Consider the following 26,365-nt stretch of genomic DNA (forward strand, 5'->3'; position numbering starts at 1 on the left):
TGTTGGAGTGTGTATCGTGTTGTCTTTCGTCGTAGTTCACCCAAGTGTTTCTTTTTAAAATTTTAAAATCAAGTTTTCCTTTCTTGACAAATCATGCATGTGAGATGGAAGAGAATTTGATATATTTTTTTTTTTTTTGAGCAATCTCCTTCTCTTGAGAGCTAATTGCTTTTAGTAGATGTTTTAGAGGTTGTAATTTTCTAAGATTTTGCTCCTTCTATTGTAAAAAAATAAAATGAATTTTCATTTTAATTTAATGATGATGCATTAAAGATACAAAATAGTTTTACATTATAAACCAATAAAAAATCAAAAATAATATAAGTTATGATATATATAATAATAAGTACATAACTTGTTTTGTGTTTATTTTATCCTTGATACGTTTTAGAAAACATTTAAAGGCAGAGGTGACCGTGAAAGCTGGCGTGTTTGACAAAATGAGGGAATGAAGACTATTAGCTCATTCTCTGAATATTCTGACATCCGCCACCGCCACGTGTCAACCTAATTGGGATCCACAGTCTTCTTCCTTCTTCAGCTCCACGCGCCCTCTTTCCCTTTCCTGTTTCTAGCTGTTACCGACGTCAATTGTTACTCCGATTATTTATTCTTATTTATTTTCCCCATCTCACTCTCCTTCGATTCGGGATCACTCACAACACAAGTACTACTACCTTGGAATCAATTTTTAGGGTTTCTGATTCCTTTATGTGTTTGTCTCGCAATTGATCATCGCAACCACAATGTCCGGTCCCCTCGATCGTTTTGCCAGACCTTGTGTGTCCCTCTTCCTTCAAAAAATTATGCCTAACTGTTGTGACACCACAATCTGCTGGTTTGATTGATTGATTGTGGATTTTGCAGGCTTTGAGGGGTTTTCGGGCAGTGATGAGAAGAAGGAGAGGAGATCTGACTTCGAGTACTCCGAGGATGAAAGGAGGACCAGGATTGGATCCCTAAAAAAGAAGGCACTCAATGCATCCTCCAAATTCAAACACACTCTTAGAAAGAAGAGTAGCAGGAGGAAAAGCGATGGACGTGTTAGCTCCGTTTCAATTGAGGACGTTCGCGATTTTGAGGAGCTCCAGGCCGTCGACGCCTTTCGCCAATCCTTGATCATGGACGAATTGCTCCCTGAAGCCTTTGCTGATTACCATATGATGTTAAGGTAACAACCTCCCCCACAAGAATTTTAATAGCAAAAAAGGTATTAAATTTACCAAGGTTTTAAATTGCGGTCGTTGTCTCAATTTCGTCACATTCCTTGATATTGTGAGGGAATTGGGTACAGTTCCGGCTGGTGCGGCCACACTTGTGGTTGCGAATACTCCAAAAACCTTGACCTTGCGGCCGAAATGGACCGATTATTAAAACCTTGACATGCAGTGCTGTGTGCACATGCTTAGTTCTTGAAAAGAAATAAGAATGGAACCCCCTATTTTCGTGTTAAATTACTTATGATTTTTGGACGAATGAGCTTATACCTGAAATTTCTTAATTATGTGATTTTTAAGATTTTTGAAAGCGAGGAAGTTCGATATTGAAAAGGCAAAACATATGTGGACTGACATGCTACAATGGAGGAAGGAGTTTGGTGCTGATACTATTATGCAGGTAAATGCAGTTGGAATTTGGGGCATTTGTTTGGCTTCTGCCTTGGCAGGTTTGAGTACAAGGAACATGACATGCTTTTGCAGTGATTGGTTGGCTTACCTACTGTTTCGTGTTTTCTTCAGGATTTTGAGTTCAAGGAGTTAGATGAAGTCGTGAAGTATTATCCACATGGGCATCATGGCATCGACAAGGAGGGAAGGCCTGTTTATATTGAAAGACTTGGAAAGGTCGATCCAAACAAACTTATGCAAGTTACAACTTTGGATAGGTATGTGAAGTACCATGTGCAGGAGTTTGAGAAAGCTTTTGCAATCAAGTTTCCTGCTTGCTCTATTGCTGCCAAGAGGCACATTGATTCCAGCACCACAATCTTAGATGTTCACGGAGTGGTATTATGTTACCTCTAATTTTTTTATCTTCGCATTTACTACTGTAATCTAAAGTTCTATAACATACAAGACTTTTGTTGTATGATTGACATTATCAGGGCCTTAAGAACTTTACAAAGTCTGCCCGGGAACTCATTACCCGATTGCAGAAGATTGATGGTGACAATTACCCTGAGGTGTGTTGTCTTGTTCCCTGTGTAATTGTTTGCTATTTTCTTTTGGAATGCTAGTTTTGTCAGTTATTGCAAATTCAAATGATGATATCCTATAGTCAGAATGGACCAATGATTCTTTTATTAATAATACAGACTCTTTGCCAAATGTTTATTATAAATGCTGGGCCTGGATTTAGGCTGTTGTGGAGCACTGTCAAGTCTTTTCTCGATCCCAAAACAACTTCTAAGATTCATGTATGTAAAATATGCCCTCTTCTAGCTATTTAATGATCTGTTTAATGATGATATAAGACTGATGAAACTGCTTGATGCTTCTTTGGATACATTCCTCAGGTTCTTGGAAACAAGTATCAAAGCAAATTGCTTGAAGTTATAGATGCCAGGTACTTAATGGCTCCATTTTTTATATGTTTATATTAATCTCTGCATGTTACAATTTTTGTATTTTTGTTTTTCTTTTCCATTGACTAATGCTTTGTAATTTTTTGCACTGCTACAATTTATATGATCCTTTTAAATGCCTAATATATTATTGTGCACATGATGAAGTGAGTTGCCAGAATTTCTGGGAGGTACCTGCACTTGTGAAGATCAGGGAGGTTGCCTTAGATCTGATAAAGGGCCCTGGAAAAACCCTGATATATTCAAGGTTATATGCTGTTCTTGGAAAAACCCTGATACATTCAAGGTACCTGCACTATGTCAGTTTGACTTGTAATAGGCTGACAGTTGATTGCATGTGAATTTTCCACAGATGGTTCTCAATGGTGGAGCATGGCGGTCAAAGCAAGTTGTAAAAGTTCTTAACAATGAAAGAAAGGTTATTGTGTATGCCAAGCCAGGATACCCAACGGTACTTCTTTTTTGGATGGAACCAAATTTAATGCCTTCATACCTTTTCCTCAATGTTCTATTCATCATTTATCATATTTAATTTTATTACCTTTACCTAACAGGTAAAAGGCAGTGACACATCAACTGCTGAATCAGGGTCAGAAGCCGAAGATATATCCTCTCCAAAAGCGATGAAGAGTTATTCACACCTTACGCTGACCCCTGTTCATGAGGAAGTGAGTTTTGACTTATTAGAGAAGTTGCTATGATTGTCTTATTGTGTACCCCCTCTCCTGCCTAGTTAAATTAGGAGTGTCTGTGGATTTGATTGGATCGGTTTTGAGAGAAAAAGTAATTGATCTAATCACATTGATTTTCTTATTTAACCATCCTATCAATTTCAATTTAAATTCTACTCCGATCCAAATAATCCGATCAAAATTGGATCGTTTTTTGTTTTATTTTTACTTTTCTGGAAAGTAGTAAATAAACCCAGAAACACAATAAGTATAATAAAAACTAATTTGAAGTATCAAATATATCATTTCATAAGCCAATTACTCTAAATCTAGAACAAACACACCTTATTATAGATTGAAATTACTAAAAAAATTCTTATACACTACATTTTGAGGTTACCTCCTAACTCTTTTGTAGTTTATGTTGTGTCATTGTTAAAGTATCTTATTTTTGTTTACCCAACTCATTCTTTGTTAAAACTTAACAATTTTATGTAAATACAAGATTTATATAATAAAGAAATTAGAGATGACAAGCAAATTTCAAACTAATTTTGAATTATTGAGCTTATAAAAAAAATTAGAAAAATAAGACGTGATTTAGATAATAAGACCATAAAAAAATTGATTAGTACAGTAATTTCATATATATATATATATATTATTTTATTTTATTTTGGGTTTGCACTGAATTGGATCAGTTTATGAACACCCCTTGCTAAAAATTAAATGGCAATGAAGTTTTATTTCATAATTCATTAATTCTTGGGCATATGATATTGTGTATTGTATTCATATAAATATACAATAATAAGAATTGTTCTGCAATACTTGAAAATATCGCTAGGATGATCAAAATAAAATGTTAAGGAACCTGTTTATAGGATTTGGCACATTCTGTCCCAAATATAATAGTTGTTCGCATTTGTGTTCTTTGTCAGGCTAAGATAGTAGGAAAAACAAGCTATGCCAGCAACTTGTCTGGGTATGATGAATATATTCCAATGGTAGACATACCTGTTGATGCTGGTTGGAAGAAGCAAGCATCTCTACAGAGGTCTTACACCTCTAAAGGTTAGTGACTTATGGCCTAGTATTTATTGGTGTACTCTTCTTATTAATCCTCTCATTATTTTCTTATTCACTGAAAATTAATCCAGTTGTACAAATGCTTCTAAATATCTAGATAGGTTTTATGCTCCTTGACTTTGGTTGTCATTGACCTATTAATTATGCCTTAGATTTTTGGTGAATGTGTGTCTATACACTATGTCATTATAACTGTCAATTGTTGAAGAACATGTCTTTAAATTTGGGATTTTTTGGTTTATTTTTTAGTATTTACATCTGTGTAGTATAAATTATTTATGTTGTATGCTTAATCTTCAGTATAACAGTCACTTTGCTATATGTGCCCATGCTAGAGTATTTTGTGTTCTCTGCCCCGGGATTGACAACTATGGATCCTTGACATAGTTATCCAGACTTTGTCTAAACTGAAAAGTCAAAAGTCTTGTGATGGGCTGTGAGAGTCATAGAAAGATTTAAACAATTCCTAGGACCTGTATCTAAGAGTTGAGCTTTGTTGCTTGACAGTGCAACTTGATTTCTTGATTTGAATTGTTTAATGCAATTTTCTCCAGAATAATTAAATTGAATTTCAATACAGGAGCACCTCCTCCTCTTGACACTCAGAAAACTCCTGATGGGCTTCAAGCTCGGATGTGGGTAGCACTGTCTGTCTTCTTCTTGACCGTATTAACTCTTTTACGTCAAGTTGCATACCCTGTGACCAAGAAATTTCCTGCATTATCTTCTAATGATGATAAGAGTACTTCAAAACCACTTCCTGATACAGCAAACATGGATGTTCTTCCTCCTTCATCAACTCCTACAGAGGAAAATCTCCTTCCCTCCATGCTGAAAAGGTTAGGTGAGCTTGAAGAGAAGGTTGACACACTCCAATCTAAGCCATCTGAGATGCCTTATGAGAAAGAGGAATTGTTGAATGCTGCTGTATGCCGGGTGGATGCTTTGGAAGCTGAGTTAATTGCTACTAAAAAGGTAGGATGCTTATGTTATATTAATTATGCTGTCATGCCAATTCTCTATATATTTATGGGGTACATGTGTAAAGCATTGAGATATATCCATTTATTCTTTTTCCTCTTTTTATTATTATTATTAAGTTTAAAACTAAACACATCATTGCTTCATGAATCTGACTTACGTTACAGCTAGAAAAAAAATTAACATCTGCATGGAATCGAGGTTTGTTTGTGCATTCCAAAATGGCATAGTATAGAATGGAGATATGAAGAATACAGTGTCTCATTGATTGCTTACCTGAGCCCCTAACCCTAACATTTGGATTTGATGAATTCTGCATAGGCTCTGTATGACGCATTGATGAGGCAAGAAGAGCTGCTTGCTTACATTGACAGACAAGAAGAAGCCAAGTTGCGGGTAAGTTGGCAAGTCTATCTTTTGAATAAAGTTAAAACCTTGACTCAATGTATCAAATTTTTTATATTTCTGTTTCCTGTGTTTTAATCAGAAAAAGAAGTTTTGCTGGTGAGATTCATTACTGGGAAAGAGATTGTGCAGAGGATGTCTCAAAGTGCAGTTGTTCTTAATGAATGTTAACCTTGCACATGATGTAACTCTGACCACTGATTGAAGTATACGAGTAAAAACATAATGGAGAATTGTTTCAACGTGTGTATATTCAGAATGCTATCGTTGCTGGCTTGTAAAACACGAGCCTTTTTTTGTTATGGTTACCTTCATTTATCCTGTTTCGATTTGTATGCCTTTGTTAGCCGAAAAGCGTTTTTTCCCCCCTCCATCTCTCGTTTACTTGTGCTGAGTATTTTCTCAGTAGTGCTGAACTTGATTGATGCCAAACCAATTCATGTGCCCGATTAGGATTTGCCTACTAAGCTTGTCCTCTATATCTGCTTTCTTCAAAAAGTAGATGTTGCTCTATCTTTTATTTTTCCTAGTGTGATAGCTTCCTAGTTGGTAGCAGTTACTCTCTAAAGGCGATGTCCTAATAGAATCTATTTGCGGGTGGGACAGAAGAAATATCTTACGATGGTGTTTTTGAGTTGAGGCTGATCATTTATTGGTAAGCTATAGTAAAACTGTGGCACACAAACTTGCGTTAATGTTTCCAAAATGATTTCAATCATAGAATAGATATATCAAAGCACTTTCAGTTGGTAAAATATTGATAGGTAGGTAGTTGGCCAAATGAAGTCTTCCTTTATCGATGTTGTCAATACATTAAGAGGTATTACGTTCGACGATAATTGGTAACATTAATATTATACTTTTTTATCCAATGAATTTAGGGAAGAAAACAAGATTTTAGTTGGGGCGGTTACTAGGAATACCAATTAAAGTGAAAGGGGAAAATATATTTTCATGATTAGAATGCGCATCTTTTAAACAAAACATCTTCAAAAACCAGTAATTCTCAAAGCAAGATAATCTGATTATTTTAAAACAAAACCATGCCTTAATTTTATCCAACATATGCACAATATTGTCAAGGAATGTCAAACTTTATATTGGACAGAGGTTTTTAATCAAACAGGCAGTCGAAATAGAAAGCCTCCAATTTTACAACTCTTCCTGATGCATTTGAGATCACGCAGCAAAACAGCGGAAGCGGAACTGTAATCACAAACCAAAAAAGGGTGTGAATAGTAGTCGATACAGAAGAAATTTTTAGAAATGTATATGGCTAGTATGACATACCAACTTGTTCTTCTTTTTCTTCTTCTTGTCAATTTGAGCTTGGAGTTCTACTTGTCGAGCAAGGGCATCATCAAGTGCCTAAAGCCGAAATAAAACAAAATAAAATACAAAACGGAAGATGGTCTATTATGTCATGGCATTGAAATATGAAGGAAAAAGTGGTAAACCTTTTTTGTTGCAACCAAGTCTTGTTCGATAGTGGTGACTCTGCCTAGAGCATTATTCAGCACTTCCTCCTTTTCGGGTGGAATGACAGGTTTCATGCTAAGGATAGTGACTTTCTCTTCTAGTTCAGCCATGCGCTTCATCATGGCCATGTAATCATTGCATGAAAAGGTGGCTGCTTTCATCATAGTGCCATCATAATACCCTGAGCTGCCATACAGTGCTGCTTCTGTGATTTTCCTTGGCATGTTCCTTGTCATGCGGATCATTGTTACAATTCCCATAACAATGGCCATGATTCCTCCAACAAAGTGATTGCTATACCCATCACAAGTCTTGCTAGGAAAACAATCTGCACCTTTTGCAAAAAAAAATTTATATTAAAAATGCAAGGGAAAATTCATGTTATATACCACTATGTAATAATAATACCTTTAGAAAGAGCATCTTTATCTTTCTGTGTTAATGTATTCCAAGATGAATCGACTGGCTTGCCAAGCACAGGGACAAATGCGTCATATTTATACACAGTACATTGCTTTTTTGGAGATAAACATTGTACATCAACATCGTATCTCTCTGGAAATGATTCTTTGTTTCCCTTAATATTATAGGCAAAAAAAAAGTTATTAAATATTCTGGCAAAGAAGTTTCAGGACCGAGCTTTGCACTCTAAAATTGCCAAAATGTTAAGTTAGGAAACTTACTAGATTTTGATTTGCAGTACCATCTTCTATGATTCTTTTCTCCTCAATCCCAGATAAGGTTTTTCTCTTGCATTTGCCCTCGCCATTGTGAACCATCTAATTCATTCAGAAGAAATTCTTCATTGTTTTTCTTTGCTATTTTATATAACTAGAGAAATTTATCTTTCTGCAGTAAACTAACTAACTACCTTCAAGATATCTGGGTCATTCCATGGACCCTTGTCAGAAAGCATACAACCACCTTTATCTGCACAAGTACAAGTACCACCCAAGAACTCTGGAAGTTCACTGGTAAATACGATAGAAACTGAGGTGTTACTTATGGTCTTAAGAAACATAGTTAATTATTTGTTTATAAATCAATGAATATATATTGTCATGAATAGTTAAACACTATTCAATTCCAATTTTTGTCACAGCGTGACCTTGGATAGCCCAAATCTCAATGATGAGTATGAAAAAAACACTTCAATGAGAAAGGAGATAAATTTAACCTGGCATCAATGATTTCAAGCAACTTGCTCTGGTATTTGTTACCTAGGACCTGGTCAATAAATCATTAACATGTTCAGTGTCCCTGCTTAAATGAAAATCAACATTGGTTCAAATTGATCAGCAGACTAAAAATGTTTACATGGATTTTTGAGGTGGTCTTGGGATCTAGGAATGACTTAATGGTGTTCCACAAGAGCCTAAATCCAGAACCAGCATTGATGATGAACATACGGTTCAGTGACTGTGTAGAAAGAAAAGTTCAATTAGGGTAAATTTAGGAGGCCATTCAAAGTGTTTCCATGCCTAGTAGATAAAATAAGGCAGTACCTCAGGGTAGTTGTCACCGTCAATTTTCTGAAGCCTCTGGAGGAGATCCCTTGCAGCTTTGTTCAAACTTTTAAGACCCTGAGGAAGCATTGCTAGTCAGCAATTGTGTGAAATACATAATAGCAATTAATTCGATATCCACCACAAACAATTGGAGATGGAGATTGCTTTGTTAAATTTATGTCTATGATGACCTATCATTTAAGATGTAACAGTAATGTAGCTGTAGAGGGATTGGAGATTACTTTTAAAATATTTCAACAATTGGTTTTTCTTTGGCAGAGGGATTGGAGAACTGAAATGTAGCTGTAGAATTTTGTACATACCACTCCTTGAACATCCAAAATAGTTGTGCTTTGGTCAATGTGCTTCTTTGCCGCGATAGAACATGCAGGCAACTTAACAGCGAAGGTCCTTTCAAACTCTTTTACATGGTACTTGAGATAGCGTTCCATTGTTGTTACTTGCATCAGCTTGGTAGAGTCAACCTGGCCCAACTTTTCAATGTAAACAGGTCGGCCATCCTTGTCAATCCCATGATGCCCTTGTGGGTAGTATTTTAGAACTTCCTCTAGTTCATTGAATTCAAAATCCTTGAGGATAAAAAATTTATAGTTAGATATATAGATAAAAAAGTTATACACAAAAAAGATCACACCATGAAGAGTGATTTTCCTATTTTTGCACGGAAATACCTCCATGATAGTGTCAGCACCAAATTCCTGCCTCCACTTGAGCATATCTGTCCACATTTGTTTTGTTTTCTCAATGTCAAACTTCCTTGCTCTCAAGAATCTGGATCATCATACAATTAAATTATAGGGAAAGTATCAGAACTGTGAAACTAAGGCATTAAACAAAGTTAAGTTAATCATACTACAGCTAGTAAATAAATAAATCACTGAAGAAGAAACTATGTCACAAGGCTACCTTAGCATCATATGATGATCATCATGTTTTGAGGGCAATAGCTCTTCCAAGATGAGTGCTTGGCGAAAAGCATCAACTGCTTGCAACTCTTCTGCATCAAGATCATCCTCGATAGAAAGAGACATAACCCTGCTGTGCTTCCTCCCCCTCTTAGCAAAGGAATGCTTGAACTTAGATGAGGCGCTGATTGCCACCTTCTTGAACGATCCAAGCTTTTTCTTCCTTTCATCCTCGGAATATTCAATTTCATGACCTGTGCATGGAAGAAAGTAAAATTTACCCACAGAAGTTTGAAAAAAATAATTGATAGAAAGAAAATCAGACGCTAAACATCTTCATCCACTGCTGTTGTTGTACCTGTTTCCATTGACAACCTACGCAAAAATAAATAACATGCTTTTCCAGTATTATAACATCTGGATTTATAAAGGCGTCACGTTTATTATCTAACCGACAATTAATGAATAGCAGCATAGTATTGAATGCATTATTAGTTGCGAAGTTTATATCCTTAAAATTTTATAGGTACATTAATTATGTAAACCAGTAACATTAATCCGTTGTCTTTGTTTGGAACTCTACATTAAAGATGTTGCAATGGAAACCAAACCATAGAAGAAGTCAGTCATGAAAATCTGTACCACTGACCCCCATTTCTGTAAACGCCACATCTAAATATAAATTGTTTGTCTATGAACTATGATCGCCTGCAAAATTGTTATGGTGAACCATATATTCCACATTCTAACTAGTGTAAAATAGATAAAGATTTCATTGTGCATAGTGCATGCATAAAATATCAGTGAAACTGCAGAGGATGTTGTGAAGTACTATGAAATTGAAGGAATTAGACTTACCAAGTTTCATGGGTGGGTCAACAGGTGCGGACATGATGTCAGTCATGATTAATAAACTTACTTAAACGAGGAAAAGCAGCCCTAAGGCAGACGAAAATCAAGTACTAGAATACATCAATTGCCCACGAATGGAGCCTTCACGTACACCTGCACCTTAGCCCTGAAAAATGTGTCAAGAAGCTCCAAAAAATCAATAATGCTTATACCATAAAATAATCAACCATCTTTAATTTTATTTAGCATGCATGGCCAAAAAGAAAACCTAGAAAAACAAAGAAATCTTAAATCTCAATGATCAAATGCTGCTCCTGCATGCAACTAGAAATGCTAATTAAGGGTGTGTTTGAGACACATTTGGTCACATTCAACGTGAATAAAAGTGAGAACGGGCTAAAACAAACACACTATGATTAAGATGGTTAAGTTTATGCATCAATGAGCATCATCATATATTCATAGTTAATGAAGGAGGAGAAGATGAAAGAATCTTAGATGATACCTTGACGTACACAAGAATGTAGGGGTTGCAAAAACCAAGAGAAAATTGCAAATATATGATCCAAATAAATCGTTTAAAGTGGGGGCGCGTGATGGGATATACAAAGGCTAAAAAAGGGTAAGCCAGGTTGGTAGAAGTAGTAGACAATTTTAGAGTTTGCTATTTTTTTTATGTTTATTTATTGTCATTTTCCGTTGAAGAGGTCTTTGATTAGGTGATTCTTTGTCAGATTCAGATGCTATGAGAGTTGGATTTGCCGAAATGCAAGCCACTCTGTTGCTTCACAATCGCATATGACATATTCTTTTCCACGCAAACTTATATGCCAGTTCATCCATTCTTACGTTTGCATTATTTTTCTCTGTAAAAGACACTTCAATTGCACTCTAGTCTCCTTTTTTTCCAAGTTGACATCCTCATAATAATTTTTATTTTTTTATCAATAAATATTAGTTATTAATATCATTTGTTTAGTGGGAGATTCAAACATATAACCTCTCTCCCTTTTACTACTATACCAACCTTACATCCAAACAATAATAATAAAAAGAGAAATTAAAGTCCTTAATTTGGTGATCTAGCTAACAGTAACACTACTCCTTCAATAAATTTGGTAACTAAATTAGTTTTCTAAAAATGTAAAAGTGGTTATGTTGGTTAGGCTTGAAGTGGAGAAATTTCCTCTCTATAAATTAGAATAACAATGAGAGCATTATTAGCCGCTAATATTGTTGAAGGACAGCATTGATATATATGATTTTGGTTGATTCAGGAGGGAGAGAGTTAAATTATTCAGATTTGAGCTGGCTGGAAGTGGTAGACATATACTGTTATGGAGCTCCACTATTAGACATTAGTCCAAATATAGACTAGCATATTCATGTATGTCATGCCTCCTACTCCTAAGTCCTATACCACTCACTAAAAATAAAATGAAATCGTACGTCATCCCCCACGCAGCTCAGAACGTCTTGCTTCCTTGGTATATATGTGTCTATTACATTATGCCATCATCTCCATTCCCTTTGGACATTTCAGGAGCTGCCCTTATGTCTATTACTTACTTACACAAGCCTTTTTCTTTCTCCCTGCAGGGGAATAGGCACTGTATGACTATTTTTTAGTATTTTATTTTTAATAAATAATAAATGGCTGAAGGGTATACATAGTTCTCATGATTGAGAAGATAATAACTGTTGTCATTGAAGGCTAATGATAAAATAATATAAAAAATGTGTAAACTAAAGATGAATATTTTCTTTATTATTATTATAGATGTAGATTCTAAAAGGACTTGTAAATATCATAAATAAAATTTTATAATTTTAACTCTCAATTTCATGTCTAACTTTATATTAGGACTAAAAAACGCCTTTAAAAAAAATTGACTAAAAAATGCTTTATATTGGGATTACTTGTTTTATTTTCTAGTTTATTCTCTTCCTTTTATGTAAAATTAGTTGGATGACCTGTACGAAGCACGAGATTATTTGCTTATTAGAGTTTTAAAAAATTATATAGTAAGAATAAATAAATTTAAATTGATAGATATGAAATAAAATGATAATAAAATATAAAAATTGTGTTTATTATAAGAAAAAATATATCTAAATATGTTAAGAACTAAACTTTAAAGAAATGAAATACAATTTACTCAATAGTAACATTAGTAACATGTGGTTGCAATGATGAAAAAATAAATGAAATATTAATTGCTTGAAACTAAAATGAAAACTTAAATCCATTATCTTCAAGAATGAGCAAGACAATTATTCTATTAGAAGTAACGGTTAAAATAATATCTCCTTTGAATCTCAATGCTACAAACAACCCTCCAAATAAAAGTTTTTCATGTTCCTTTCAAACCCATATATTTCAAACAAACTATATTCAAAATACTATATATTTCACGTTCTTGTAACAAAATTTCTCTCACAATTTTTTTATTATTTGTTAGCATATGACCATATATATATATATATTCACATCACATCAGAAGGAACAATTGAGAGAGAGACAAATTTATCTATTAAAAGAGGAGAATTGGAGGAAAACGAAAAATTATTGTGGGTAAAATTCATAAAATTGATAATAAATAAAAATTAGGACATGAAGGAAAATTTTGAAAATGAGAGAAAATATAAAACATAAATAAATGGGTCATTAGGAGGGGAGTGTGATAGTGCGTAAGAAGAGTATATGTGTGTATTTTTTCTCAGAATGATGATTTTTATCCCATGAGAATAAATATTCTATACCACTTCATCATTAAATATTTGTTGAAGTTGAGATTATTGCTTACTTAGGTAAAAAAATATATATTTATAATTAATTATTTTCTTACTTCTTAACAAATATGAAATTATTTCTTTCCTCCCGTGTTAGAGAGAGAGAGAGAGAGAGAGAGAGAGATTGTTCCAATCCAACTAATAGGATCAGATCCACCTTTTTTAAAAGTTAAAACAATTTGATTCTCCAACTCCATAAACTACCACTAGATTTTACTAAACCCTCAAAGAGAATCTTTGCTCCTAGTCCTTCAATTTCATGTTCATGCTTTGTTTGATGGGTTTTGCTATAGGGGTATTTGCGGTGCGATTTTGACTTAAAATTAGTTTGAATCACACAAAAAAATTGTAGTACAATTTGGTTCAGGCAACAACATGTGCATTCTCTGGATGTGGATATCATGAAATGTCTCTGAAAATTAAAAGCCCCATCGAAAGTCACTACATTCGTGTGGAAGGTCTTGTTAGACAAGATTTAAACGAAGTGCAACCTAGCGAGAAGGAATATATCTTGTGGCTCGGGTGGTAATTGATGCCCAGTCTGTTCACTCGAAGCAGAAACAACAAATCATATTCTCTTCTCGTGTGGGTTTGTATATCAAATTTGGATTATGATCTACAAATGGATAAGTTTCTCTTTGGTGCTCCCTAATGAAACTAAATGCCCTTGGTGATAACACTAAGCTTTGATTTTAGGCTTGAAACACATATATCGTTGCTTTCGAGCTGCAACAACTAAACTTAAAACAAGAGAAAATTACATTCATACCCTTTGTGTTTTTTTTCAAATTGTACCCAATATTTCTCTTTTTTTGCATCCTATAAAAAATTACTTAATTGTTTAGCTCACATTACACCTAGACCCTTTCTCTCCTAAGCACCGTTTAATAATTTAACAGAAAGTAGACACATGTTGGTCACATGATTTTTAATGAAAATTTATGTCTAAAATACCCTCATTTTCTTCCTCTTAACTCCATAAAAGATATGACATCATTTTCAACCTAAAAATATTTTAACACTATTCATTTTTTTTCTTTTTTCTCTAATTGGACGTGAATTCAACTTTTTATTGGATGTAAATCCACCTTATTGGCACGCATGTGTTAACATCCTTCTTTCTTCTTCTTTTTTTTAGTTCAATTATTTTGGCGTGTGTTGGATCGTTTGGTTGCTGCATTTTTATTGGACGTATTCTCAACAATGCATATTGATTGAATATGGTCATTTGCTTCAAATTTTAGTGTTTTGTTCCTGTATTTGTCTTTTTAACTCTTTTCTTTTAAAAAATTAGTTTTGATGTGTTTGATATAATGTCTCAATCAAGAGCTACATCTTCTTCAAGTGTTAGTAACAATGAAGTAAGAGTCAAATATTAAAGGAAAAATTATTATTGCCTTAAGAAATGTCCATTCACAAGGTCAATTGTTAATTTGTTATTGAGTATTTAACAAAGATGTTAGGACAATCTTGTCTACTCACATATTTCAATTGATGTAAGCTAACAACGTTAACAAAATGAGGGTAAAATTAATGTAAAAAAAAGGAGGGGTATCGAGTGCAATTTGAGAAAAATACAGGGGATTGCAAGTGTAACAAAGATATTAGGATAATTTCGTCTACTCATATATTTCAATTGATGTTAGTTAACGACATTAACAGAAGGGTATTAAAAAAGTAATGTAAACAAGAGAGGGATATCAAGTCCAATTTAAGAAAAATACAGAAAATACGAGTGTAAGTTACTCTAAAAAATATAATAAACTAATATTTATAATATTTACTTTTAATCATAAAAACTTAAAAAAATTTATACATTTAATTTAATGTAATTGTTAAATGTTTTAGTCTTAAATTTAGAGTTAAGACTTTAAGACCGAGGATAAGTGTTCTTGATTTTCAGTGTTACTGTCGGTTTGATTCTGAATGCCCCTAATTTGTTATCTCTACTTCCTTATTGATTCATGACCCGGTCCAATATAACCCCGATCGGACCGGGCCTCGTATAACAGACCCAACCGACCCGTTTGCTTTCCCGTTTCTCTGCTTTCCACTCTCGGCTGCTACTTCTATTCCTCACTTTTTCTTTCATTTTCTCATGACCTCTTCTTCTTCTTCTTCTTAATATATAATATAAATATAAACATTCTTTTGATATTGTTCCTGAGTTGAACAAGTTCGTGGAATTTTGCACCTTTTTAGGTCATAATCCTTTCAAAATTCCGTGCTTCGGCTTGACATCGGTCAGTTCCTTTCTTCTTCACATTTTCTATTTTTTGCTTTCTTTTGTGTCAGTATTATGTTGCATGTGTTATTTGCGGACTTTATGTATGTTAGATAGATGGTTACTTTGTTTTGTAATCTCTCTATTTTCCTCAGTGGTTTTGATAGTGTAGAAAATGGTTCAACTACTTATGTGCCTCTTGTGCAGTTATATTGTAACATGTGTGTGTTCAATTTGGGAATTTTTTTATTACTGGTTTGGTGGTTCCAAATTTTACTGCCGAGTCTTTGAGAATATTCTCATTTTGTTGTGAAGCCAAAACATAAGGTCTTAGGGTCACTGTTTTGTCCCATTCTGTGACACGCATTAGCTGCACCAGTTCTTGCTGAAATACGGGGTTATGATCCCCTCTCCTCTCTAGTAATCAGCTTTGAAGCAACTTAGGTCTTAGCTTAGTTGCATAGCGTTTATGTTCAGTTTCTGTTCTTTTCTAACAGTATGTTGCATTCCCTTCATTTTGAAGTGTTTTTTTGTGCATGACTGGTGTCATTTATAGTTACCTCTTTTAATTTTAATTATTACCCTTTTCGGTTTCAGATTTCTCTGCACTTCCCAAAGAATTGGTTGTGCAGTCCTTGTTTTCAGACACCGTCTTTAAGTTACTGTCGACGTTTGAGTTCTATAATGCCCAGTGATTCTTCTGTAATCTCCAATGGACACAGCAATGGCAGTGTCAATCCACTACCTAACCTGCAAAGGACTTACCAAGTGGTAGTGGCTGCCACTCAAGATTGGGGCATCGGTAAGGATGGGAAATTACCCTGGAGATTGCCTACTGATCTCAAGTTTTTTAAGGAGATCACTATGAAAACATCTGATCCTGGGAAGAAGAATGCCATTGTAATGGGAAGGAAAACATGGGAGAGCATCCCTCTTGAGTACAGGCCTCTTTCTGGTCGCCTTAATGTTGTTCTTACTCGCTCAGGAAGTTTTGATATTGCAACAGCAGAGAATGTTGTTATATGTGGAAGCATGTCTTCTGCATTGGAACTGTTAGCTGCTTCTCCTTACTCTCTGTCAATTGAGAAAGTTTTTGTTATAGGGGGTGGTCAGATATTTAGGTACATCATTCTTTAAAATATTTTCTCATATGCTCCTTCCTTTTCATGTTAAGCTCTTTCTTTGTTATAGCTGATAATTTTCACGTACAGAGAGGCTCTCAATGTGCCTGGATGTGAAGCTATCCACTTAACGGAAATTCAGTCAAGCATTGAGTGTGACACTTTTATGCCTCCAGTTGATTTCACTATATTTCGGCCATGGTACTCATCCTTTCCTAAAGTGGAAAACAACATCCGCTATTCTTTCACCACTTATGTGCGTGTACGGAGTTCTGCTGCAGAGTCCGCGGGTCAGAACATTGATCCACTTCTTGATAATAATTCTGAGTCCATGAAATTTGAGGTCAAGGATTTTTCTTTTCTTCCTAAAATGATTTCTGAGAGACATGAGGAGTATCTGTATCTTAAGCTGGTTCAGGACATCATTGCTGAAGGTACAACTAAGGGTGATAGGACAGGGACTGGTACCTTGTCAAAATTTGGTTGCCAGGTAACATTTCAACTTTCAATTGGGATATTAAGGGTTGCTGTAGTTTATATGCTGACTTTGTCTCTATATTTGCACAGATGAGGTTCAATCTGCGTGGAAACTTTCCTCTTCTAACAACTAAGGCATGTATTAGAGATTATGGTTTAAGATGTGTTTGATCTGCTGTGTAAAATAACTTGTCTTTTGTGTGAATTCTTTTCTTTTTCCTTTGGTTTTGATAATTATTGTGTTTACTACTTTGGATGTTTGCTATGGAAGGGGAATATCTATTTGTAAATTTTGATAGAGAATTTGACTTGATTTCTTCGATTGATTGTAGAAAGTATTTTGGCGAGGGGTTGTTGAAGAGCTTCTTTGGTTTATCAGTGGCTCAACAAATGCCAAGGTAATGATATCTTCTACCAATCTTTTTCATGCACGAATCCTCACCTATTCTTAGTTTGGCCACAAACAAGCTGACATGAGCCAAATATTTGGGAACATGAGTTTGGTGTGTTTTATATATTGTTTGAGCTTGGATTTGAATAGATGTAAACATGTAGAAAGCTCAGTTGCTTCCAAACTAACTTATATTCATAGCACTGCTTGTTTTATAATTTATTGAACTTTATACAATATAATTGCATTCTTTTTAAGTATCTTTTATCAGCAGTACCTTCATAGTTCAAAATGTCAAGATATATAAAAAAAGTAGTAAATGTTTTCCATGCTCAAGGAGAACTCATTTTCTGCCGGCTCGAACCTGTCACTGTTTTGAAGAATTTCTAGGCTTGCTCTCTGCCTATCTACATAAGTTGGGTTGCAATCCTAATGGTTACTAAGGACATTCATGGAGTTGACTTTATAGTTTATATTGTATAGTGAAAAAAATAATGTATGTATCCAAGATTCTGTGGATTTCGAATATAAGATGGTTTCAGAGTTTTCACTTGCTTATCTTCTGATTCTTATTGGTGTCTTAGAAATAAAGGGTATGAACTAAACTTTCAATTGCAGTATTTCACTTGCATGAGGTGTTTTATTTTTCAGTTATCAAGGAATCTTTTACTGGTATGATAGATTTTATCATATGAACTTCATTCTGAAAACAAGGTATATTCAGGTGCTACAGGAAAAAGGCATTCATATTTGGGATGGCAATGCATCCAGAGAATACCTTGATGGGCAAGCATGACTATATATTTCAACTTTTTAAGTACAATTTGTACATTTTTCTTTATATTGCAGTTTGTAATTGGCTTTACATTTTTTATTGCAGTGTTGGTTTGACAGAGCGGGAGGAGGGTGACTTGGGACCTGTTTATGGGTTTCAATGGAGGCACTTTGGTGCCAGGTAGGGGAACTATACCTTTTTTTTCTGCTGGTATTACAATAGATTGTTTTGTGAGGAATTGCTCAACTCTTTATTCGCTGCCTTACATTCTATAGATATACTGACATGCATCATGACTACTCCGGCCAAGGGTTTGATCAACTTTTAGATGTTATTAACAAGATAAAGCGTAATCCTGATGATCGGCGAATCATTCTCTCTGCATGGAATCCAGTGGATCTTAAATTAATGGCACTTCCACCCTGCCACATGTTTGCACAGGTCTGCAGCTTAATTCAGGTTTTTCTTTGAAAAATTGCCCCTTCCACATATTCCACCTATTGATATTTTTAATTTTTAACTTTTGCAGTTTTATGTAGCACACGGGGAGTTATCATGTCAAATGTATCAGCGATCTGCTGATATGGGCCTGGGCATTCCATTTAATATTGCATCTTATGCCCTTTTGACATGCATGATTGCTCATGTTTGTGGTATGCTCATTAAGTCTTTTATTTATTATATTTTTGGACTTTAGTTATGTGTGGAGGTCAATTCAGTTCTATATATATTCCCTTTTTTAGTAACTGAGAAAGTTTTGCATACTAGAGGCCTAAGCTCTTGTTTTTCTTGGTAGTATTCTATCTGCACTTTTCAATTGTTTTATAGATTTTTTGGTAGAGGTTTTTTCAGAAGTTTATCAATAAGTTTTTAATTGAAGTTTGGGTCTAAGTAGATTCAGGGTTCACAAGCTTATTGGTTTTGATAATATCACTAGAGAAAATACAGCATTAAAAGTAATTTAAACGTAAAATAATCATCAATCTTTATACTATGTCTCTTTCTTGTCAGATCTCATTCCTGGTGATTTTATTCATGTTATTGGGGATGCTCATATTTACCGCAATCACGTGAGGCCTTTGCAGGAGCAGCTCCATAACCAGCCAAAGCCTTTTCCAGTATGTGTAATGTTTAGCACTTCTTTAAGTTTATCTTTTGACTCTTTTACTTGTTTACCCCCTAATGTACTTCATTGCAGACTTTGAAGATAAATCCAAAGAAGAAAGATATAGATTCTTTTGTGGCTGCTGATTTCAAGCTCATAGGCTATGATCCTCACCAGAAGATTGATATGAAGCTGTCTGTCTAAAATCTGGGGATTCTCACTCCTTCAGGTTGTTTCTGCTTTTTGAAATGAGGCAAGAATGTACTTTATTTATTTTTATATATAGAACTCTGCTTGATACTGTTGTAACCATTATTATTTATATAAAAGGAGATTCATAGAATGTGGTTTGGTGCTTTCTTATGGTCTATGAGCAGTAGAACCATGGTGAGCATGGATGCTGATGTGTTGTGCAAGATAGCTCATAATTTATTAAAAACACCTTAGGGGCTGTATGGCAAGCTAAATGACTGGTTCAGAACTGTTTAGGTTTTATAACTAGTTTCATAAATCTATATGAATTTGAATTGATTTAAAATCATAATTTTTTCTATTTTATCTTCTGGAATTTCTAGAAGTGATGCGACTAACTTAAAGGATATTACAAAAAGTAATTCCCTTCCATTATCTATATCAGAGTCCAATGCCATTAGTCCAGTACTATCAGAGTCTCTAATTGAAAGGAAGTAGGAAAAGAAAATGGAAACTTTAGATTTAAATAATTACGTAGTAGTTTCAAATTTTTGTTTTGGATTTTTTTGAACAAGTTTTAACTTAAAACTGATTCATAATTTGAATAGCTACCAAACATAAAAGGATTAATTTCAACGTACAGATATTTAGTTCTGAGTTTTATAGACAAAATAAATTATAAATGTTTCTGCTTTTCAGAGAATTTCATGACAATGCTTTTAGAGATATATATGCACTGCATTTCTTTAATGGATACCTAGTCTCTTGATTTTCGCATTTTCTTGTCTGGTGTTTTATTTGCTGGTCTTCTATGTTGAAGCCTTCTGTTCTCCTTTGTTTCAGGCACAACCTTAGGAAGATTATGTTAAATCTGTGTACAATTAAAGAACATATCGTAGCACATACTTCATCGCATAAATACTGTTACTTAAGTGGGAATTCTCTGGCTCCACCTGTTATGCCTCTAAGGTGATTTAGATTAACTTAATTTCCTTCCTTTCCAAGGTACACGCTCTATTGTACTTTTGAGGGATCTGAAACTCGATGTTTAAGATAAAGCCGGTGTTTTTATGTGAGCCATTTCTATTTTTTATTTTTGATATTTTGGACATGCAGCTTAAGTTCCTATTAATAAGTTTTTATAATACTAGTTTATGTCATAAATTGTTGAAATATTTTAAAAGTAACATATTTTGGTAAGGTGAAATAAAACTGGTATTATAAAAACATATTAAAAAGAATTTACAAGAGTTATAAATTATATTTATATTCATAAGTTTAAACAAGCATAGTATGACTAAGTTCTGGATAGATGATTAGTTTCTTAGCTGGTCCAAAAAATCGGTATTTATGCTTAGTATGAGTTTTTTCAATCACGTTATTTTTGGGGCGTTTGTACATACTTGAATTTGCTTGTCAATAATAGTTCAGATTTGGGGTATTGCTGATTGATACTTAACATAATTGAGTGCAATGCCCTTGGTTTAAATAGATATAAAAGTACCTTTTTTGATAGATTCACCACAAAAAAAAGGGATTTTGTTGGTTTTTATTATTATTATTATTATTATCATTATTATTATTATTATTATTATCTAAGGGACACAAAATATTTGTATCAATGCGTCCAGACAAACCACAAACAACGAAATCATGCTGTTGCATCATATTTTTTAATTATTCAGCAAATCACCAATAATAGAGGACAACTAGAATAGTTACTAATTACATTTTTGGGATAAGGCTGTTTAAAAAAAAAATTGTTTAGTTTTACTTGTTTTTTTCTTTTTTTAAGAGGAGCTACATACTAGGTTTTACAAAGTTTCAATAGACAAGGAAATGAAAAGAGAGTAAACTGCATTTTGCTGAAATATAATTTGTCTTGTAACTTGACCGATTCAGTTAACTCATGACAGCAAAACTGCAAAAGAACTACAAAGTACAAACTAGTCTCTAGGAAAGTCTACTCCCATCTCGTCTGCTTATAGCAGTGACCTGGCAGAAGTCATTTTTGTTGAAAAAAGCTCAACATGGCAATCAGAGAAAAATCAAGTTTAGTAAGAAACAGAATAGAACATTCGTGAGTAGTGAAATAAAAAAAGCTCATGGAGTGGTACGAGACAGCCAATGAATATTTTTGTTTTGAGGTAGGAGTCCAGGGGTAAAAATGGATGGGGCTGGATTGGGCTTCGCCTAAGTCTAGTTTAACCTGTTTTATATTTTTATATTTCATGTCTAAACGTGTTATCTGATACGAACCTGTTTTTAGGCCTGGACTTGGCTTTTTGTATAAGCCTGATATACCCATTAGTCTATTTAAAAGTGAGTTTTATAGTAAGTGTAAAAAATACTTTTATTAAATAAAAAAAATATTTTATTAAAAATAATAGGATAATTTTAAATCACAAAATATGAGTAAAATTTGCGTGTAATATGTTACTAAAGTCTTTTGAGTTTCACCAAAAGTAAAGAGTCCATATCCTTGTTACCCATCTATGCTTATATGAATTAATTTATTTTAAATATTAATTAAAATGATTCAAATCATTAAATTATTAAAATAATTTTGTAATTTAAATAAAATAATTATAATATTAAATATATTAATAATAATAATTTTATTATAAAAATATTATTACTAAATAGGCCGACTCGTCAGACTTAATAGATTTTTCTTTAGACTCGTGACTTGACTTATTTAATTAAATAAATTTTTTAAAAAAATTGAGCTTAATTTTTTGCTAAATGAGTTGAGTCAGGCCAAACCAAACCTTAAATGATCCAAGCCATAGGTCCCCGACGGATGATTCGACTTACTTTCACCCTTAGATAGAACTATTTATTTATTTGAGAGGCAAGACAAGGGAATACAAAAACCTAGAGATGCCAAGTGAATATTAGCTTGTTGGTTCATACTCAACCTAACATTTGCATCAAATTGATGAACAAGAGGTCCCTCGCCTTCTCAAGCCTCACCTTAACATAACAATGTCCTTTAATCTCATATAGGCCAATTCATAAATTATCTCTTAAACGATTATGTTTCCTGCCTAACCTTCTACTTAGAGGTGGAAGTAGATTAGGCTGCTTGTTGGGAGCATATGATCTAAACCGTTTAAGGTTCGACTCATTTAATAATAAGGTCAGACTTAAACTTTTTTAATTTTTTTTTAATTATATATGTCAAGCCACATACCTTAAAAAAGTCAAATAAGCTTGAGATATTGATTTATTTAATAACAATATTTTTTAATAAAAATATTATTATTAATATGATACATAATATTATAATTGTTATAATGAAATTACAAAATTCTTTTAGTGGTTTAACGATTTAAATTATTTTAATATTTGAAATAAGTTAATTTCTATTATAAATATAGATGAATTTTGGTGGGACTTAAAAATCTGATAGTGTATCACTTGTAAGTTTTTGCCACGGTTTAAAATTTCCTTGTTATTTTTAATGAATAAAATCTTTGGCTTGATAAAGAAAAAAAATTATTTTTTATACTTCTTAATATAAAACATGCCTTTATAGGCTAACATACCAAACATACCTCTCCGTTTCCTGCATTAGATTGTGTAAATGTCCATTCAACAGTTAACCAAACACATAATTAATAATTTAACCATTCCAAGAAATGATTACGATTTTTATGATATTTCAGATAAGCAACGTAGCAAACTCCCTCTATGCAATGTAGACATTTTTTCTTGCATATGAGCTGACGTAAGGATATTTGGACTCTAGAGTTGACAGCCAACTTAAATTGAATTTTGTTGGTCTCCGCTTCTTTAAAAGGCGAGGGACGTTCATGACTCTGACACCAAATTAGCAATAGTGACCCATAACATAACATAGTCATAGGCTTTGTTTGATATTCATCAGTCTTAGTGTTGTGACTAATTAATGGCAACAGTTCAATTCATTTTCGCTAATAGTGGTTCGTGAGAAGCTAGCTACGCAAACAATTCTTCCTTTCAAGTGCTATTTTCTCTTTCTCTCTTGTCATATTATATATAATTATTTTGAACAATATCTTCATATGATATCTTGTGTGCCCGTGATAATTTTATTGCAATATTAATTCTTAATTTTTATTAGTCAAGAGAATCAAATTTGTGACTTTTTTCTTGTTTCATTTCCTCTGACCAATTTAATTCATCTTCTATTATGCTTCATGGTTGCTCCGTGTGCGTAAGTATATTTGTTTTTAATTTCATGCAGAGTAAGATGATATCAAAAGGGAAACCCATGCTGGAAGAAAGTATGATGACCCCGTATTGCAAATCTGTCCCAAGCTGTTTCAAAGTGGCCGTTTTAGGTTACTCTTCAGGACCAAATTCACTTCAGGTGGCGTACGATATTATTGATGACAAAAGTCGCTGCTTTAACCACGAGCCACCCACATCCCAAATTTACCTCAACGATCAATTTCAAAACGATTTCAACAACTAGAGAAGGGAGAGAAGTTTAGTCCATGTTTCATCAATGCAACGCCCGGAAGCTTTTATGGGAGACTCTTCCCTAGCAATTCCACCAGTCTTCATTGGCTCTCTCAGGTTAACTTCAATTTATAATACTGATACAATGTGACAAAATAATGCACATACAGCAGCATTTCAATATTTATTTTTCCATGTTTAATTTTGCAACAGGCTCCAAAGGGGTTGGCTAAGGGAACATGATTAGTTAACATAGGAAACATTTACTTCACAAACACGAGCCCATCCGAAGTGTACCAAGCATACCTTGACCAGTTTAGTCCATATTTCAATCTGTTTCTAAAATCACGCGCGGAGGAATTATTGCGTGGTGGTGGCATGGTTCTAAGATTTGTTGGTAGAGATGAAACTTTTGACATAATAACTCCTTGGGGGTTAATTGGTTTGGTTCTCATTGACATGGTTTCAGAGGTACACGAGTCAAGCTAAAACAAAATTCTGTCCTATTGTTTAATTTTTTTGTTTCTTATAATTTCCCAGGAATCATAATTTTATGGACAATTAGTGTTAATTATAGATAATGCAATGCAGAGTTTGATTGAAGAGGCTAAGTTGGAGTGTGTTAATATGCCAAGATATGGTCTTACTGCTAAGAAAGTTAAGCAATTGATTGGTGCAGAAGGGTCTTTCACTCTTGAGAAGTTGGAGACATTCAAGTCGCGTTGGGATGACGGTTTGAAGGAGAATGGTAATGGTGATTTCGTATTAGATACTAATGTCAGAGCCAAATTCATCGCCAAATATGTGAGAGCTACTACTGAACCTTTTATGACGGCACGGTTTGGAGAAGGAATAATTGATGAATTATTTCCTAAATACAGAAACAAGGTTGCGGAACTGTTGGAAGAAGTGATATTAGAGCATGCTTACCTGGTCATGTTTATGACAAAAAAATGATACAAATCACTCAAGTTAAAGAATTGTTTGTATTTTTTCTTCTAAATATGTTAATCTGGGTTAAAGATCTCTAATGGAGGTGCTTAACTTGTTTGTGCATAAAGATCTGATGCCTAATGAGACCGATGCATTGGAAAGAGTTTTTAATGAGTGTGAATGAAGCACCAAGTGCTCATATCAAGTTTTTCTTGCTTTGTTACTCAGGGAATGAAATTTAAGCTTAGTAAGATTCAGCTCACATTTTTACGCTCAACATACATATATCATAGTCTTTCAAGCATTGTTTTTGCTCAGCTGTATTGTTTACGTTGCTGGGAGTGCATACATATGTAATCAACAGAAATATATTTCTTTCGGGAGTATTTTTAACTAAACATCAAAAGGGTGCTTTTGTCATTTCAGTGGCGTTGGTGTTTAAATAATAAATTAGAGGGTGTCAATATCAATGTCTGTGCCAAAAAAGTTCTAACCCACCCCAAGGTCCATATATCAACCTAATATATATATATATATATATATATATATGTGTGTGTGTTTAGGGGTCTACCTACTGTAAAGAATGATGAGGATGAGGAAGAAGAATAATTTTTTAAAGTGAGTGAATTTATATATATCAAAATTGTTAATGATTATAAAAAAATAAGTAGGTATTGACATTAAAATGTTTTTATTATACAAATTAATATATGAATTGTTGTACTAATATCATTTTTTTTATCCAATTTCATAACAACCGTAAATAAAAAAAAAGATGAGAAGAGATATATAAAAGTAAATAAAAAGAATACAGTGAGTCTCACAAATTTTAAAATTACATCCATTCCCAAAAAATCTATTAAACAATTATAGTAGTATTATTTTCATCTCCCACCCTTTTTTCTGATTCTTTTTAACCAAACAAAAACATACATGATGAATCGAGAAGTGATATTTTACCCACGGAGGATGAAAATAAAGCATAAATGGCGTGGCTCCTACTTGCCACACTTGTTATTTGAATAGTTAAAAGCAAAAGCACTAGACAAAGGCAAAAATAAAAAAAAAATGAAAATCTATAGCCAGTGGCAGACAATATATGGTGGCATGTTGAGTTTGTGCCAGTTATAAAAGATCTTTCCTACCCTAGTATAGCTTTTGCTCTGTGGCAATGATGAATATGCTTTTTAAGTTTTCCAAATGGGACGGCAATAGTACCGTGGTTGGTAACAGGAATACTTTCTCGTTAAGTAGCTCATTTTCCCTGAAAATAAAATAAAATAAATGGGCATCCACAATATTATTTGATACTTAGTAAAAGAGGGGGAAAATATAAACATTATAATTTATAATGTAATAGAAAAAAATTAAAAATGTTGATTAAGTGTTTAAAATGATCAAATGTTTAAA

At 33.6% G+C, this 26,365-nt stretch overlaps 4 protein-coding genes across 9 annotated transcripts; 3 read left to right on the forward strand and 1 right to left on the reverse strand.

Annotated features, from left to right (window-relative positions):
- The first annotated feature begins 367 nt into the window (after nucleotides 1-367).
- LOC100797297 (phosphatidylinositol/phosphatidylcholine transfer protein SFH6) lies at nucleotides 368-5,972 on the forward strand. Of its 2 annotated transcripts, none has more exons than XM_003527116.5 (14): nucleotides 368-780; nucleotides 868-1,171; nucleotides 1,518-1,617; nucleotides 1,740-2,006; nucleotides 2,105-2,182; nucleotides 2,315-2,416; nucleotides 2,516-2,565; nucleotides 2,732-2,831; nucleotides 2,937-3,035; nucleotides 3,139-3,252; nucleotides 4,197-4,329; nucleotides 4,925-5,319; nucleotides 5,647-5,721; nucleotides 5,813-5,972. In XM_003527116.5, the coding sequence occupies exons 1-14, from the start codon at nucleotides 747-749 to the stop codon at nucleotides 5,831-5,833; spliced, it is 1,872 nt and encodes a 623-aa protein (XP_003527164.1). In that variant the 5' UTR covers nucleotides 368-746; the 3' UTR covers nucleotides 5,834-5,972. The 2 variants fall into 2 exon arrangements, with proteins under 2 accessions (XP_003527164.1, XP_040872152.1); XM_041016218.1 differs by having other exon boundaries at nucleotides 402-780; nucleotides 2,732-2,870.
- A 786-nt stretch (nucleotides 5,973-6,758) lies between these two features.
- On the reverse strand, nucleotides 6,759-11,089 carry LOC100798374 (patellin-3-like). Of its 3 annotated transcripts, none has more exons than XM_006580952.4 (14): nucleotides 11,001-11,089; nucleotides 10,502-10,661; nucleotides 9,645-9,897; nucleotides 9,410-9,509; nucleotides 9,041-9,307; nucleotides 8,715-8,792; nucleotides 8,527-8,628; nucleotides 8,387-8,436; nucleotides 8,081-8,180; nucleotides 7,893-7,988; nucleotides 7,618-7,786; nucleotides 7,188-7,537; nucleotides 7,021-7,098; nucleotides 6,759-6,936 (listed from the first exon to the last, which is right to left on the reverse strand). In XM_006580952.4, exons 2-14 carry the CDS (start codon nucleotides 10,545-10,547, stop codon nucleotides 6,910-6,912), a joined length of 1,716 nt encoding a protein of 571 aa, XP_006581015.1. In that variant the 5' UTR covers nucleotides 10,548-10,661; nucleotides 11,001-11,089; the 3' UTR covers nucleotides 6,759-6,909.
- Nucleotides 11,090-15,463: 4,374 nt separating this feature from the next.
- DHFR-TS (bifunctional dihydrofolate reductase-thymidylate synthase) lies at nucleotides 15,464-20,672 on the forward strand. Of its 3 annotated transcripts, none has more exons than NM_001251715.2 (12): nucleotides 15,464-15,531; nucleotides 16,110-16,633; nucleotides 16,724-17,123; nucleotides 17,201-17,245; nucleotides 17,443-17,508; nucleotides 18,226-18,287; nucleotides 18,382-18,456; nucleotides 18,552-18,717; nucleotides 18,806-18,929; nucleotides 19,288-19,394; nucleotides 19,475-19,610; nucleotides 20,417-20,672. In NM_001251715.2, the coding sequence occupies exons 2-11, from the start codon at nucleotides 16,197-16,199 to the stop codon at nucleotides 19,583-19,585; spliced, it is 1,593 nt and encodes a 530-aa protein (NP_001238644.2). In that variant the 5' UTR covers nucleotides 15,464-15,531; nucleotides 16,110-16,196; the 3' UTR covers nucleotides 19,586-19,610; nucleotides 20,417-20,672. The 3 variants fall into 3 exon arrangements, with proteins under 3 accessions (NP_001238644.2, XP_006581065.1, XP_006581064.1); XM_006581002.4 differs by lacking the exon at nucleotides 15,464-15,531 and adding an exon at nucleotides 15,857-16,008 and having other exon boundaries at nucleotides 19,475-19,634; nucleotides 20,417-20,649; XM_006581001.4 differs by lacking the exon at nucleotides 15,464-15,531 and adding an exon at nucleotides 15,857-16,008 and having other exon boundaries at nucleotides 20,417-20,649.
- Nucleotides 20,673-23,380: 2,708 nt separating this feature from the next.
- On the forward strand, nucleotides 23,381-25,424 carry LOC102660621 (inactive anthranilate O-methyltransferase 1). The gene is made up of 3 exons (XM_041016219.1): nucleotides 23,381-24,139; nucleotides 24,236-24,493; nucleotides 24,614-25,424. The coding sequence occupies exons 2-3, from the start codon at nucleotides 24,401-24,403 to the stop codon at nucleotides 24,977-24,979; spliced, it is 459 nt and encodes a 152-aa protein (XP_040872153.1). The 5' UTR covers nucleotides 23,381-24,139; nucleotides 24,236-24,400; the 3' UTR covers nucleotides 24,980-25,424.
- The last annotated feature ends 941 nt before the right edge of the window (nucleotides 25,425-26,365 follow it).

The sequence above is a fragment of the Glycine max genome, chromosome 6 (assembly GCF_000004515.6).
Source record: "Glycine max cultivar Williams 82 chromosome 6, Glycine_max_v4.0, whole genome shotgun sequence".
NCBI lineage: Eukaryota > Viridiplantae > Streptophyta > Magnoliopsida > Fabales > Fabaceae > Glycine > Glycine max.

What these genes read in the sequence shown, in the direction of transcription:
- LOC100798374 (XM_006580952.4), bottom strand. Translation starts at nt 10,547, where the DNA reads ATGACTGACATCATGTCCGCACCTGTTGACCCACCCATGAAACTTG. An exon ending in TTTTGGATGTTCAAGGAGTG is followed by an intron (nt 8,793 to 9,040) that starts GTATGTACAAAA and finishes ATGCTTCCTCAG; the next exon opens with GGTCTTAAAAGTTTGAACAA. An exon ending in TAAAGATGCTCTTTCTAAAG is followed by an intron (nt 7,538 to 7,617) that starts GTATTATTATTA and finishes CAAAAGGTGCAG; the next exon opens with ATTGTTTTCCTAGCAAGACT.
- LOC100797297 (XM_041016218.1), top strand. Translation starts at nt 747, where the DNA reads ATGTCCGGTCCCCTCGATCGTTTTGCCAGACCTT. An exon ending in AAACAACTTCTAAGATTCAT is followed by an intron (nt 2,417 to 2,515) that starts GTATGTAAAATA and finishes TACATTCCTCAG; the next exon opens with GTTCTTGGAAACAAGTATCA. An exon ending in CCAAGCCAGGATACCCAACG is followed by an intron (nt 3,036 to 3,138) that starts GTACTTCTTTTT and finishes TTTACCTAACAG; the next exon opens with GTAAAAGGCAGTGACACATC.
- LOC102660621 (XM_041016219.1), top strand. Translation starts at nt 24,401, where the DNA reads ATGGTTCTAAGATTTGTTGGTAGAGATGAAACTTTTGACATAATAACT. An exon ending in TCATTGACATGGTTTCAGAG is followed by an intron (nt 24,494 to 24,613) that starts GTACACGAGTCA and finishes AATGCAATGCAG; the next exon opens with AGTTTGATTGAAGAGGCTAA.
- DHFR-TS (XM_006581002.4), top strand. Translation starts at nt 15,982, where the DNA reads ATGTTCAGTTTCTGTTCTTTTCTAACA. An exon ending in TTCCTCTTCTAACAACTAAG is followed by an intron (nt 17,246 to 17,442) that starts GCATGTATTAGA and finishes GATTGATTGTAG; the next exon opens with AAAGTATTTTGGCGAGGGGT. An exon ending in TGGAGGCACTTTGGTGCCAG is followed by an intron (nt 18,457 to 18,551) that starts GTAGGGGAACTA and finishes TACATTCTATAG; the next exon opens with ATATACTGACATGCATCATG.